The 15,029-nt window shown below is 42.1% G+C and overlaps 1 protein-coding gene across 6 annotated transcripts in view; it reads left to right on the forward strand.

Moving 5' to 3' along the window:
• Window positions 1–15,029, forward strand: part of PTER (phosphotriesterase related) — a 22,884-nt gene continuing 7,855 nt past the window's right edge. For 2 of the 6 annotated variants that reach the window (XM_074865146.1, XM_074865112.1), the window contains exons 1-4: window positions 1–118; window positions 8,415–8,512; window positions 11,973–12,447; window positions 14,648–14,913. In XM_074865146.1, the coding sequence (XP_074721247.1) occupies window positions 12,016–12,447; window positions 14,648–14,913 (698 nt within the window). In that variant the 5' untranslated portion in view covers window positions 1–118; window positions 8,415–8,512; window positions 11,973–12,015. Of the gene's footprint in view, window positions 119–5,078; window positions 5,098–8,414; window positions 8,513–10,096; window positions 10,200–11,972; window positions 12,448–14,647; window positions 14,914–15,029 lie in introns of those variants that run through there. The other 4 variants (XM_074865125.1, XM_074865119.1, XM_074865130.1 and 1 more) reach the window with 4 other exon arrangements.

Raw genomic sequence — 15,029 nt, forward strand, 5'->3', positions numbered from 1 at the left:
CGGGCCGCAGCGGGGAAGTCCCGCCCCGAGCGGGGCGGGAGCGGCGGGCTGCTAGCCGGGGGGCCCTGCCGTGGCCGGCGGGGCGGACGTGCTGCCGGCGGAGGGTCCTGCCCGCGGGGTGAGCGAGCGGGTGGGTGGGCGCGGCGGGGCGCCGGGGCGCGTCTCCTCAGCCCGCCGAGCCGCTCCGCGGCCTCCTGCGGCTCAGACCCGTCCCGGGCTCGCCCTTAACGGCCTCGGCCCGACGAGCGCCCGGGCCGGGAAACTTCGGCGGGTTGAGGGGCGAGAACTGCTTCCGCCCCTTCCGCTGCCGGGCGGGCGGACCTGAGGCGGGGAGGGCGGGAAGTGGCGGCCGCGGGCAAGGGCCGCCAGTCGCCGTCCTGCGGGCTGGGACCGCGCCGGGAGGCGGCGGCCTGAGGCGGGCGGGAGGCCTGAGGCAGGCGGGCTGGCGCTTCGTGGCGGGGAGCGCAGGTCTGGGCGCCGGGGCTTCGGGGCCGCCGGGGCTTCGGGGCCGCCGCTGCGGGCGGATAAGGGCGCTGAGGCAGGGGCGGCAGGACGAGAGAGGAGACCGCGGCCGGGACAGCGGCGCTGGGGCGGGTAGGGCTCCTGCAGGGAGAGCCGCGGCAGGTGTGGAGATTGAGGCGATGAACACCGCCTCCTTTCTGGAAAGGCGCTTCACAGGGTCGGGTGATAGTTATCAGCCGTTATAACCCCCGAGCTCAGGAGGGCTTCACTGTGTGAGTGCAGCAATGCTAGTGCTGCTATTTAATATTTGTACAGTCATAACAAGTTAAATATTGGAACGACGTCCTCTCTAGTACTCCTCTCCTGTCAGTCCCCGAGGGTGGCTCTGTGAAGGAACAAATGCCTCAATCCAAAACCGGGACCGTCAAAGCCTGCCTTCAGCTGCCTCTTCATCTGGAAGCACCCGCAGCCCTCTTCAAGATGCTTCCAGAGTTGTTTAAGCCTGACAAGGCTCAACAGCAAAGCCCCAGACTTGCCTGCGAGCCTTGTTGAGCTCCATACACCATGCATTTTCTCCCTGGCCTGAGGTGTGCTGCCCTTTACAAGACACAGTTGCGGCAGACGCCCCGCTTTCTCCTTTCCTTGCACCAGTTTGGCGAGCTGTGGAGTGGGGTGCTGGTTCTGAGGGAGGGAGGTTCGGGTCACCTCTGCCACGTGTGCTTCAGCACTGTAGCCAGGCCACTGCCCAACAGTGGCCTTGGGTGTTTGGCAATCCCTCTGCAGTAGGTCTTGTGTTGTGGTGAACTTGGCCCCAAGGTGAAGCATACAAGTCCTGTTGGTGAGGAACTCAAGACAAGCATCTTTTGCCCTAGCAAGTATTTGAATGTATATATGATCTCTAAGAAACTTGTAGGTATAATAGGGTTTTTTTTAGGTGTGTTAGTTGTTAAGGATGGTGTCTTCTGTATGCCAGAGGCTTGTGATAACTTGAATATTCGAAACAAATTTTTAGCCGGAGGTCACTTGCTTTTGGAAAATTGTGTTTTGCTTGTCTGGAATTCCCCAGTGCTTTATACTGGATGCATTATTCAACATCCTCTGTTGTAATATGTTCTGTAGCATTTAAAGGTTGTTGCTTCTTTCTGCTTGGGGGCTCTGTTTCAGTGATGGGTAAAGCAATGCTTCTAACAGGTAGTTTTGTATCATTTTGTCAGGTACTTTGGGATTGTTATATGAAAGACTACATAAGTGTCATTTATTATTATGAATGCCTCTCATGTTTTGGAATTTAACAACATAATATTTGCCATCATGTCACCATCATCACATGAATTTTTGTAGTTATAATCCAAGGTGGTAACAGTGGCATTCAGATGCTTAATTACATTTCATGTAGGTGACCAGTGCTAACTTAAATAAATTAATGCATGGCAGAGCAGGAACAGGTGTCACAGCTTCCCTCTGTGGTTAGGGAGCTGTCAGCTTGCTCCTCACATACGAAAATCAGTATATAGTGAAGCATATGGCACCAATGAGTTCTGTGTTTATTAAAGGACTATTTCTCTGAACGTTCTGTGGATTTTATTTCTTATTTCACTGATGTAGATCTCAAGTATTTTTTCCATCTTTCAGACTTGAAGTACTGAACAAGGTTCATATTTTAGTAGGCTGAAACTGACTTCTTAAGGTTTCATGACAACAGAGAAAGGAGACTTCTGCTTATATCAGACTGGCCAGCTCTCTAGTAGGGAGAGGATTAGAAATCCATGTAGGTTGTGGCAACCTAAGGTTCAGGCTCCTGGTTTGATTCAAAGCGGTTTTGAACTTCGGACTTCTGTATTTCTGGAGAATACACAAGTCATTGCATTACCAGCTGTACTGGGAGGAATAGGGAGTGTCACATCCCCCTAGTTCTGAAAAGAAGTTTCATCTTTTTCTCAAAACTGGTAGGGTGGGTTTTGTTCTTTAGCACCAGTTTCTGGTCACAAATTAAAAAGCTTCCTCAGAATTTTCTAAGCAGTGGCCATGTCTTTGGTCTGATAGTAATACATATGTGGGTAATAATCAAAGAAAGGCATTTTATCCTAGCGATGGCTGGGATATGTTTCAGAAGTATTTAACTACTTGGGTAAGAGGAAGAAAGAAGGAAGAAAGATCACCACCATCATCTCTTCCATGACAGTTTTAAGTAAATCACAATTTTTCAGTCAGGTCTAAGAAACATGTAGGATCACTCTTCTCAAAGATACTCTGAAACCTTGGTTTTGCATAGAGCCAAAGCCACAGGGTTTTTCCTCAAGTAACTTCTGTGGAGGAGGGAGGACCAAAGAAGAGTGGCATGTTACCTGCTGAGGTGCTTTCTTTTTCTGCTCTTTCTGGATTTCACCTCTTGCCTCAAAGTGTAAAAGGACAATTGTTTTATCTCACAGTTGTGTTTGCCCTGTCCAGAGTCACTCTAGTGAGGACTAGTCACCAGAGGAAATGAATTTAAGTCTTTCTTTGCTTTAATTTGTGTACCTTCTGGCAGATGGGTCATTTTGAGATGGGTCTGGAAATGTTCAACTAGTCTTACTGCTCAGACTCTTGTGAGTTGCGAACTTATTGCAGGACTTGGTTCTTTGATACTCACTTTAGACTGGGTAGCAAGGATTTTTTTAAAAACAGATAATTAATAGTTTCCGGGACAAAGATACTGAGTTTGTATCTTCTTTCAGAAGTACTGTGATAATCACATTCTGTGATACAAAAAGAGAAAACAGTAGCAGGGTTCTGTGTCCAGTTCTTGTTAAGACTGAAGGTTCAGCAATACCTGGAAAGAAAGCAGAAGGATATGCAGGAGACCTGACAATCTTGTCAGCTTGTTTGTGTTGGTTGTTCCTGCTGTTCCACTATTGTACCCAGCTGGGGGTAAGAACTTAAAACAACAGGAGTTGTACAAGTAAGAGGTCATTGACCACTGACAAAGCATGCAGACTCTATAAAGGCAATCTCTAAGTTAAAAAATTACTCCATAAATTATACCCATCAGCTTTAAGCTTTCCCTTAGCTTACATTAACTTTTCTTGTGTGGGCTAGTTTCTTGTTAGACCAGCAGTGGACCTTGAGAAGGGCATACGGCTTCCATTTCCTGACAGCCATGGAGAACAGTCACAGTGGAAACTGAAAGCTTTTCTTGGGGTACTTTTTTTTTCCAGTGGGTCTTCAGATTGGTTGCAAGTTTTGGGATACAGTTGTCTGCAGTAGTGGGAAACTGAATTTAGTTCTGTGCATCTAAACCCACCACTCACTAGTAAAGAAGGTGGTTTTCTGGAAGTCCCTGCTTACCCCGGTTGCTGCAATCTGTGATCTTGAATGAGCCACTAAAGCCCATCTCCATGCTGTTTTCCACCATGCATGGCTTCACCGGTCTTAGTCAATCCATGACTGGTATGTTCTGCTGCAAAGCTGACCTTGGGATTCATTCGTCTGAATTTTTCTAGCTAGTAATGTCCAGTCTTGATCAGGAGGTAGTAATGAACATCACTCTAACATTGCTTAGGTTTGTGTGGTGACAAGGATGATGTCTGTTCTTTGGTGCTTAGACCTCCATTCCTTTTCTCTTTATTTCTGCCTGTAAAGATCCATTTGGTGTGGGTCTTGGTGCTGGTGCTGCACAAGTGAGTGATAATGCCCCATTCAGCATGCTTACTGAAATATTTAAGCTGGTGAAAATATTTAAGCGTATGTGACCTTAACTAAAGAGAAAACAAATTCAATGAGAATAACAGTAAGGGTGGAGTTAGATGTATGCTTGTTTCAAACTTGAAATTTAGAGGGAATGAAGACTGGACATGCATTCCTGAAAAGCATGGACTTTTTCCCTGTTACCTTGTTTTCCTAGCAAGGAAGGTAGTATGTGCTTGTAGCCCATGAGAAGCAAATATGATTCTCTTTAGGCTTAAGAATACAAATGTATTATCAGCCCATATTTGCATATAGCATAATTTGACTTCAGTTCTGATTTTTGGCCTAAAAACACCATGTGTGCGTGTAAAATATAATTAATTTAATGTTGGACCCTAGGGGAGAATTTTGATCTGACCTTTTATCAAGAGTAATTTTGGAAGCTGCCCAAAATGTAAAATCCCCTGAAGTTCTTCTAAAGGAGATGCTGATGAAAAAACACTTACAGGGATGTTGGTCTCAGACCTCTCTGGGGAAGAGAAACTTCACTGGGACTTTGCTCGGAGAAGCCTAGATTTTGAGACTGTTATCCGCACAGAAATACGGTAAAATAAAAGTCTGACTATTCTGTTCACAACAGCTGAACTTTAACCAAATTGAAAAAAAGATTGTGCAGAGTATTACATACTAAGTGGCTTAGACTCTGCCTCTGGGGCAAATCACTGTACGTGTGCATATGTGGTCACGTGCAGATCATATGTGCTTGCTGTGATCCCAGAGGTATGGCCATACCGTGAAACCAGCACGAGAGGCTGCCCCGTGTTCTGGTATGGCTGTTCAACTGTAAGGAAGAAATCTGTATTATGTATGTCTGGCTCAAAGCCTAGCTACAGCAAGAATGTGACCCTCAAACCACGCGAAGCTGGAAGGTCTGTCTGTCTGTCATTAGCCGAGCAACGGAGGGAATACGCAGTGAGAATTTTCACTTACCCTTTCAGATCAACATTTAAAAGCTTTGTTTCTCACTTGCCCAGTTCCTCTCCCCAGAGTGTGCTTTTTGGAAGTTCTGAGGGCAGGGAATCAATATATTTGCCTTTCACCTATGTTTAATAGTTTAAATTTCTCTTAAAATTTAAGTGACTTTGCTTTTAGATTGTAGAACACTGCCAGTGCCACTCAAGCAACGTAACTGCTGTGGTGTGTATACATGCATGTTTTTGCTTCGACTTTGCTTTATCATGGTGGGATTATCTAAGGCTTGGCTAAAGCTCACATAATTTTTTTTATAGCACATATTGTAACTTTATATGAAGTCTTACTTTCAGTATCCCTTCTCACTTCTGTAGTGTAAAGTTGTGGTGGTTTAGCCCCTGCCGGGGTCTGAGACCACGCGGCTGCTGCCCCTCCCCCACAAAGGGAGTGAAATGCAAAGCCCCAAGACTGAAATAAGGAAAGGTTTAATACAACAGTGCAATAGCAACACAACCAACAACAATAATAACAATAACACTAATAGTGATAGCAATTAACAGAGCAAAATAGCTACCAAATACAGCAGTGAGAAGCACGATGTACAAAACCACGAGTGCACTGCGCTCCCGCGCCAGGAAAATGTGACCTGCCAGGATGTGACCTCAGCATGGTATCTGAATAACCCGGCTAGAGCTCCACCCCACTGCTGGGGAAACTTAACCCTATCCTGGTTAAACCAGGACAAAAGGTTTTTTAGTTGCTCAAAGCATATATAGAAAATCTAGTGAAAAACAATGTTTAGCATTTCTTTTAGCTTGGCTTCTTAAGGAAATACATGTTTCTGAATGGTCTGGGGACCAGAGGTAGGTCGTTGAAGGCCACAGCATTAACCCACTATTCTGAGTATCTCCAGAACAGTGTTTCAGGAAGAATGTAGCAAGGTAAGGATAGGTGATGCTTTTTTAATATTTTCCCCAACAGTTCTCTAGGTTTCAAGTCTGTTGGCCAATTTCTACCTGGTTGAGAGATTACACATACCTGAATTGGTGACATTTGTACTTGCTGCATGAAAATGTAGCCACCCAAAGATGAGAAACTGCAGGTGCCCCATTAAGGGAAGATCGGCAACATATGCTCGTGTGGGGTTGGACAGGAGCTCCTGTAGGAGAGAGGCACCGTAAGTGTTCCCCTCCTCTCTTGAGAAGAGCTTTAGTCAAGGCATGAAAAATCTCACATGTGGCATCGATCCTTAGGACACAAGGGCTTGCCTCAGTGTTGATGCTCATCCAAGTACTAGTGTGCCCTTGTCCCCTTAGTACACTTCTGCACTAGGCAAGGGGCCACACTATGAAAAACTGTCATGATACTTATGTGGTTCTTTAATTAACAGAGTATGTAGGTAGTGAAAAAAAACCCACTGCCTCTGAATAGGTGATTGTTTTCCATGGCTCATTTTTCCGAGTTAGCTTGAAGTTCAGCAAATCATGATAATCTCATAGCTCCAGTCTGGGAGAGGAAAAAGATCAATGTGCCTTCTGACCAATGTCAATTCTGAAGATAGGGAAAAACAATTAGGACTTTAATGAGAATAATCTACGTCACCTTCAGAGAAACCTATCTACCATTTCTGCAGAAGAGATAGGAGTTTGCCCAGAAACCTGCATTTTTTCGTAATACTTTTACCCCATTTCCAAATTCTGTTTCTAGGGCAAAATAACCCAAAAGCAATATGAGATGTGCTGTTATCTGGTGTAACACAGAGATGAGTAGCGGTGCTGTGAGAGTAGGAGTAGAGAGTAGCGGTGCTCCCGTGTAGGAGTATGGTGCCGTAGGGTGTTGGACACTTTTGCAGACATTGACGCAGAGGGAATTGCTGGGCTAAATGACAGATAAGCCTGTATCTGTCCTGGAGCTGATGCGAGTTCAGTCCTACTGCTGCTCTCACCCAGCCAGCTATGGCGAACTCTGCTCCACAGCCCTTCTCGCTGTTCTTCCCTGATGCTCTGCATGAGCAAAACTGAAACCAGTGTGTGAGAAGGAGCTGGGTGTCAGGCATGTTTGGCCAGTAATTAGCAATTGTGAATAAATTTTTGAAGAAGGTAAAGTAGATCTGGCACCCATCTGTCAGAGAAGTTAGAAAACTTGCTTGTCTGTGTGGAAGAGGAAGAACCATGCTGGCAGCATTGAGTTCTGTCCATCCCGTAAACCTCTACAGAGTTGGCAGAAGCATGGGGGAAGAGAAGGAAGTTCACTTTTTAAATTCTTCCTGACATAGTCTACATGTGTTCTCTTACCCTCTGCCCCTCCATCTGGCTAACTTTTCCCCTTGTTGCAAAATGTTTACATGTGGGAAATGGTAAAATAACACAGCATAGACTAGCTAATGGTAATTTACTACAGATGTGTCATCTATTTCTAATTTGGGGCTTTTCCATGCTCTGTAGAGGTTGCTCACAGTAGAATTGAATGCTCAAAGCATTTCCTCCATCTGTAAATATATAGTGAACCTTCACTATGTCACATCTCCTAGGACTGCATGGTTATAAAGCAAAGACCCTCTTACAATGCTCTTGATGCAGCTAGGGCAGCCCTTGTTTCTAAATGGCAGCTGTGTTTAACTTTTTCTGAATATAATAAATACCCATTCAGCCGTTCTTTATGCTTTTTTGTAAATGTTGTGTCACAGCAATCTGGATTTACTGTCGCTGTAATCTCACATTGTAATGTAATGGCAATAAAATGATTCCCCTACAAGTCTAGAGAGAATCTGTGCTAATACCATTAAAATGTGCTTACCGAATCAAAACAAATGCAGCGTTAGCATGTGGAAACTGTGTTTATGCGATTATAATGTTTCAGCAATATGAGATTACTGTAGGAAGCAACTAATCCAAACCTAGGGAGACTTCCCATTACAAGACCATTAAAATGACACAATGACTGAAGCACAAGTTTCAGATGGGAAAAGCGGAAACACAAATCTTGTCATCAGTATTCAATCAAAACGTCTATTGAACTCAGTAGAGTTTTTACCAGTCAGTAATGCAGTACCATGACCTTTTTAGCAGCAAGTTTCTTTTCTCTTAACAATGCCTCTAGAAAAAAATATTTATTTCACCAGTATTTAATAGTTGGCTAATGGTGAGAGTCGTATTTTATGTAAAGATTTGTCCTGAGTTCATTACAGAAATGTTAAGATACTGTTTCAAGGCTGTTGTGAAATAATACAAGTTTTGGTTATATCTTAAAGTAATTCTAATTCTTTTTCTTATCTGATTATGTAATTTTCAGGTAATATCATTTATTTCTCTATACAGCACCTGGAGCAGAGAAGCCTTGGTGTATGCAGGACCACCTTGGTGATACCACAGCATAAATTAGTGTTTTCCAAAACTAAAATACCTGTTACTGCCAGGTAAGAGCCTAGCTGCTTATCTTTTTTCATAGGAATCAGCACCTGTCCCCCTCCCCTCAGACTGGGTTAAGATTCAGGAAATGTAATTCACACATCTTATGTAGGACCATCTAAAATATACTTGTCCAGGATTGTTTCTTGTCTCCCTCCACAGACCATGTAAGGAGGCAAATATTACAGAAAGTGACTGTCCTGTCCTACTACAAGCATTCAAAATAGGCTGGATGAGTTGCCTATGAATATGTCTTTCCATCTCCGCTATGAAAATGATCTAGACAATTATTCTGTAGAAGATGTACATCATTTTAGATGGCTAAATGAGTTGATATGGATTCAGTCATGGGTGTATGAAAGAAGAAACTTTCTCAGAAGAAAGTTCTGTGTAAAACATGGCATGCAAGTCATTAGTAAAGCACATGAATGTTGATTTCTGTAGTAACATATACATACTTAAATTAAGCAGCAGTCCTTATTCCATTTAAAAGCTGTTTGCACCTAAAATCTGTTTTAAAGACACTAATTAAATTCTGGTTCCATCAGGTGAATCTTATTAGGAATAATGTATCATTATAGCATAATCAGGGCATGCTGTCTGGGTAAATGACAGTAGGGAAGATATCAGGACAGTGGTGTTAAAAATAATTCCAGTCATAGGTTGTTGGCTGTCTTTATTTCTCATATTTTTCATTATTAAAAGCAGTGGGTTTCTAAAACTGTGTTAGTAAGCAGGCAGACATTAATATTAATCATTTTCTCATGCAGATAAAATTAGGCCTACTTTAAATGCTGTTTGTGTCAGTTTCTGGTTTTGTGATGCTTCTTATATTTATAAAAATCCTTGGCCTCAGTCAAAAGGTTCAATAGCAGGCATTGGTTCTGTAAACTCTGTATGTGTGCTATAATCTGAGATCTAGAGTCTAAAAATCAACAGATTGGTATCTGCTACAAGAGAAACCTGGCACTGAAACTGGTAGTTTTAGATGTTTCCTGCTGTTATAAATCAGAAGACAGCAGCCTCAGGCTATAAGAAGATCTCACACATGCAACCATAGGTCTTCGCAGTGGGCAGGCCAGATTAATTGAGGGTAATCTAAATTAACTGTGTCAGAAGGGAATTAGTGGGAACAAATGTTGAAAGTCAACTTTTTATCAAAGTAGTAATCTGAAAGTGAGCAAAAATTTACATTCAATCAGAGTGGCCTTTTTGACTAACTGCACTATTAAATAACTAAAAAACTCAAGTAGAAACTTGTTAAGGAAACACTCTAATCGATTTGTGTCAAATTTTATCAAAAGAACAATACTTATATATGTAATTACATTAAAAAATATATATTTGTTTTCCTAACTTAATAAATGGATTTGAAAATTGTCAGTGAACATGGGGAAGGAAAAGTGTGTCTCCAATGCAGAGAGTAGTTACCACTTTTTATGCTGTCAGGGTTTTACTGAATACCAGAGTGTAGATATTTAACGTTGGGAAAAAAAAAAAAAGCAAAGCTAGTGCAATTATCTTAGAATTATGTTAGTCTTTTTGCTGTGCATATGAGAATGACTCCGATCATTGAACTTTTTCCAAAATAGTGGGTTGATCTATAGAACACCAGCTTTCTTCAAGGATGGAATTAGTGACTGGGTTGGACAGCTTAATTGAATTGCAGCTAGCAGCAGTTTCTGACTAAGACAGGTATTTTGCTTTTAATTATTTGCTCAAGAATAGTATTTTCTGAAATCATGCACTTAATTTATTTGGCAAAAAATAAATCATTATATTAATCATCCACCAGCCTCTTCTATGAGAGTAATTATTTTTCTGCCTTTTCAAACAAGTCAACACAGTAGTCTAGAAATGAAATTCATAAAAGAACAGTTCTTCCTAAGTCTGCTTTTACACAAGGCAAGCAAACATAGTCGGTCACTCCTTTCTCCTTCTTATGGATGACCAAGTTTTCATACTAAAATAACTGCCAGCACTACAGACTTCACTAGGCAGGTGATATCTCCTTTTGCAGGGGCTGGGTCACTTTCATACATTGGTACTCTGACAATGACTGCGTCTCATGAGATGAAAGTATCCCCAAAGACATCTTGACGTTTTGTGCCCTTTGATATGTAGAGTTCAGTGCCCTTCAGATTCCAGTTTTTCTGTCATCCTGGTAGATTAACTTTAGCAGTTAAAAGGAAAATGTCCTCTGAGGGCTTCACCAGTAACATCCCCATGTTTGTGATATTATTCACTAAAAGGGAGACAGAAATGGGAAAGACCTCTCTCTTTAATCAATAATGCATGCTCTACTTAGTCCTGTCCTCTGGACATGATTAAACATGTATTTTGTTTCATAACTGATGATTTTCGTTGACTAGGGATTATAACTATATATCCTCAAGCCTTTGCAACTAGCATCAGGAAGATCTAACATGAACTGGGTAGTCAGCTATGTTTAATGTTAATATGGCACATAAACGAAAAAGACTACACCCCTGCCCCCCAAAGAAAAAAATACCCCAAAATCTCCATGGGGAGAGCTGTGGCTAATTCTAACCTGCAGTGAGTCAGGCCAGTCTTGCACAGGGCAGATGCCTTTGACATGAACCAACTGCAGACAGTAGCCACAATGTTTATCTTTGTCAGGACTCGTTTGAAGTTTTGAGAAATAACATCGTTTTGCTCATGTTAAAGATGAAGGAAAATGTCTCTTAGAGGATGAGCCGTATAAATTGTTAGGTTAAGGTCTGTTCTTAACTGGTAAAATATTTGGCCAATGAAGCTGATGGGAGAAGCACCTTGGCTTCTGCCCCGCTGGTTGGAGGCCACGCTGTATCTTTAGCAGCTGTTGTCAGGAGTTGTCCTGGGCTGTTCCAGACCTTCACAGCGCAGCTGACAGGAGAACCTGAGCCCCTGTTGAAGCCGAAGGAGCAGATGATTAGCCCCATCCCTGCGTTCCTCATACAGAGGGGCAGACAAGGTGCCCAAACACGGACAGCTTCCTCAGCGTGTGCGGGGCACAGTGAATCTTGGAGGACAGATAAATAAACTGAATGTACCAGTAAGGAATATTCAGCCTTGATGCCAAGTATGTTCATCTGGTGGCTCAAGCTGACAAAATTTGACAGCTGCTGAAGAGCAGAGAATCCTAAATGAACATACAGTGGTTGTTATTAAATAGGAAACACTTATCTTAATGTGATATTGACTATGGCACAATAAATGATGATGATTTCCTTGTACTGGAATGTGATATTTTTACATTGCTAGAGTACTGATACAAGAGCAGTTGGGTGAAATAAATGCTTTGGTTTTCATATTGTCCACTCTACTTGAAATAGAGTTTGAGAACATTCCAGGGAACACACACAGCTTGTAGGTACGTGCGTGAGAGAGAGGATGGAATTCAGAAGTTGTGTAAGAAAGGTTTGCTGTTTCTGAAATGTTTTTGTTTCCTTTCTTCTTCCTTCCCAGACTCTTGGAATCTGATCATTTTTTTCCCTTTTGTTGAAGAAAAATGCCTTCCTTGAGAGGGAAAGCACAGACTGTCTTGGGCCCTGTGGAGCCAGACCACCTTGGCTATACGTTGACTCATGAACACTTGACTATGAACTACAGCAGCTGTTTTTGTCCACCTTCTCCAGGCCAAGAGCCTCTGTCTGATGGGCCCATTGAGATGAAGAACTTGTTTTGGATTAAGCAAAATCCCTACAGCCATAAAGAAAACCTTCTTTTGTATCAGGAAACAGATGCTGTGAAGGAGGAGCTGTTTCATTTTAAAGCAGCAGGTGGTGGGACAATTGTGGAAAACACAACCACAGGAATTGGTCGGGATATGAATACTTTGAAGAAACTTGCTGAAGAAACTGGAGTCCATATTATTGCTGGGGCTGGGTTTTATGTGGATTCCACTCATTCTTCTCAAACACAGTCCATGACAGTGGAGCAGGTAAGTCTTAACCATTGCTTCAGTGTCTCTCTCCTATGAATTATCCCTGGCTGAGTCAAAGCTGGAGAGAAGTTCCAGCAAAATAGATGAAATCTAGAAGCTCTCAACGTGAAAAACTGGGGAACAGCATTATTGCTTATGTGTTATAGCTGAACCAGCACTATTTGTGTGTGCTGGGATTATCTATCAACATTTCCTATTAAGCTCTGTTTTCTTTCAGGGATTTGTTATAATGCAACAGTAAAACGAAAATGAAGTACTTCATGTGTGGGCATCTGGTACAACACCAATTATCCTGTTCTTGTTACAGTTTTTAAGGAAGGAGTATATCCCTTCTGCCTCTTGTCTCTTTTTCTGGCTACTTGTTTCTCAATGAGATTACCCAGAATTCTTGTAAAAAGCATAAATAATTGCAATATTTATAGGATGCTTGTAAATCATTGCTCTGCTCAGGCTGTGTGTTCTATCTCTCTTCTCTACCATTTGTCCAGACTTTTCAGGGCAGAGTTTACATCAGATTGTTTGTACAGTGCCTAAGACAATCTGTTAATAATGACTGAGGTCCCTATGTACTCCTATGATAATAAATATTCATTCTTCTTTTATTAAGAATATGTGATGATAGGGAGAAGAGGGAGGGGAACTCTCCAAGGCAGGACGCTGTGAATGTGGATGAACAGAGCTGAGAAAATTTTTTAAAAATCTGTCACAGTTTACAGATGAGTCAAATTAATTTTAAAAATCAATGGCGAAAACTTGAGCAGTGCTACCAGCTGCACTGGACCCAAGCTGGCCCAAGCTGTATGGAACAGTATGACTTTTCCTAAATATTCTTCCATTGCTTGAAATTTGATACAAATAGATTTCTTGGGGCAAAGGTTTCCCTTCTGTATTTGGTGGATTGCTGGAGACCGACAGATGTCCTGTTCTCAGCAGGTAATCAATACTTAATCCAGTCCAGAAAACAGTTAGTTACTTAGAAGGGGTTGTACAGTGACTGATCTGTGATAACCGGTGGTTCCTCATGTGCCAGTGAATTTGACATGATTATATGTTTTCTGATTAGACAAAGACAATTTGAATATTTTGAGAGGTGTTCTTCTGGAGAAGAGTGAATTCTATATCTGGTTGTCTACAGAAGTGGTTGACAGGCTGGTTATACATGAAGCAAAAGGTGTGTGATCATAGGATAAAGCGTTGGGCAGAAGCCTACTATAATTGTAATAGCTTGGACTGACTTTTGTGTGTAGATTGGGTATTTACCAATATGTTGTATGAGGCTGTTGAGGAGACAAGGTGTGGAGTAGAGATAAGTTACAGATTTATTTGAAAATTGTTTTGGGTTTTTTTGGCTTCCTGAATTTGCTTGCAAGCCTTCCTTCTTCCTTTGCTCGCTTTATTCTCCCTTAAAATCACAATTTCCTTAACATTCAGGGCCAAAGAGTTAGAAGGTCATCATCAGTACCATTTTGTGCTCTCAATTCTGAATGTATGCTTTAAGATATGTGGCCTATTCTGGAAAAGAAAAACTAAAGTTTATAACAAGCTGCATTTATTAGGAGAGTCTGATGTCTTTTTTGCCTATGAATATTTTAAAAGTAAGCCAATTTTGACTCTGTAAATTTGTCAGCTGAGCTTTGTTCTTTTAGTCCTGAAGTCAACAGAGGTCCTGTTGTTTTACATTGGCATTCCTACAAGCAGAATTTGCCTTAAACTTGTCTCTTCAGGATCTTTGCCAGAGCTTCTCCCTTCCCTATCTGAGTGACAAGATTTCCTTATTCTCTGATCCCTTGTTTCGCAAGATAATACGTTGAATTGTTTCTGGAGCCAGTTCAGGAGTGTGAGGCACAGGTTTTGTGATAAACTGACTTTTTTTAAAAAAAGAAAAATTAGTCTCAGTCTAAATCAGTGTTCAAATTATATGTAAACCATCTTTCTTGGCAAACCTGGAGAACCGTGTGAGTGGATACTGTTAAATTGATTTGCTTCTGTGTTTATTTTGGTCTTAGTGAATGGCTAGCATAACATCAGTTGACAGAAACCAGATTTTAACTGCAGTGTTTTCACACACCCAACTGTTAATTAAATAAGTTCAGAAAGACCTCAGGAGTATAACTAGCACGGTGTTCATGGGCCAAATTTGTTGCTATTTAACACAAATAGTATTAATAACCAAAAATCTCATTTTCCTGTTCTCTAGCTTACAGGCATTATTGTTGATGAGATACTCAATGGAGCAGATGGGACTAACATCAAATGTGGTGTAGTGGGAGAAATAGGTTGCTCCTGGCCTTTGACTGAGAGCGAGCACAGAGTGCTTCAGGCAACAGCACAGGCTCAGTCACAGCTTGGGTGCCCCGTGATCATCCATCCTGGCAGGAACAGCGATGCACCGTTCCAGATTATCCGCATTCTGCAGGAAGCTGGAGCTGATGCTTCAAAGACAGTCATGTCTCACCTCGACAGGTAAGCAGACTATTCTGCTGTCCTTCTGGCAGTATTGCCACAACCCACTGGGGTTTTGGGGAACTATGCTGCAAATAGCTAGGTTTCTGTTGTGCGCTGGGATCATAACATGAAGA

This window comes from Strix uralensis, chromosome 1, assembly GCF_047716275.1.
Source record: "Strix uralensis isolate ZFMK-TIS-50842 chromosome 1, bStrUra1, whole genome shotgun sequence".
Taxonomy (NCBI): Eukaryota; Metazoa; Chordata; class Aves; order Strigiformes; family Strigidae; genus Strix; species Strix uralensis.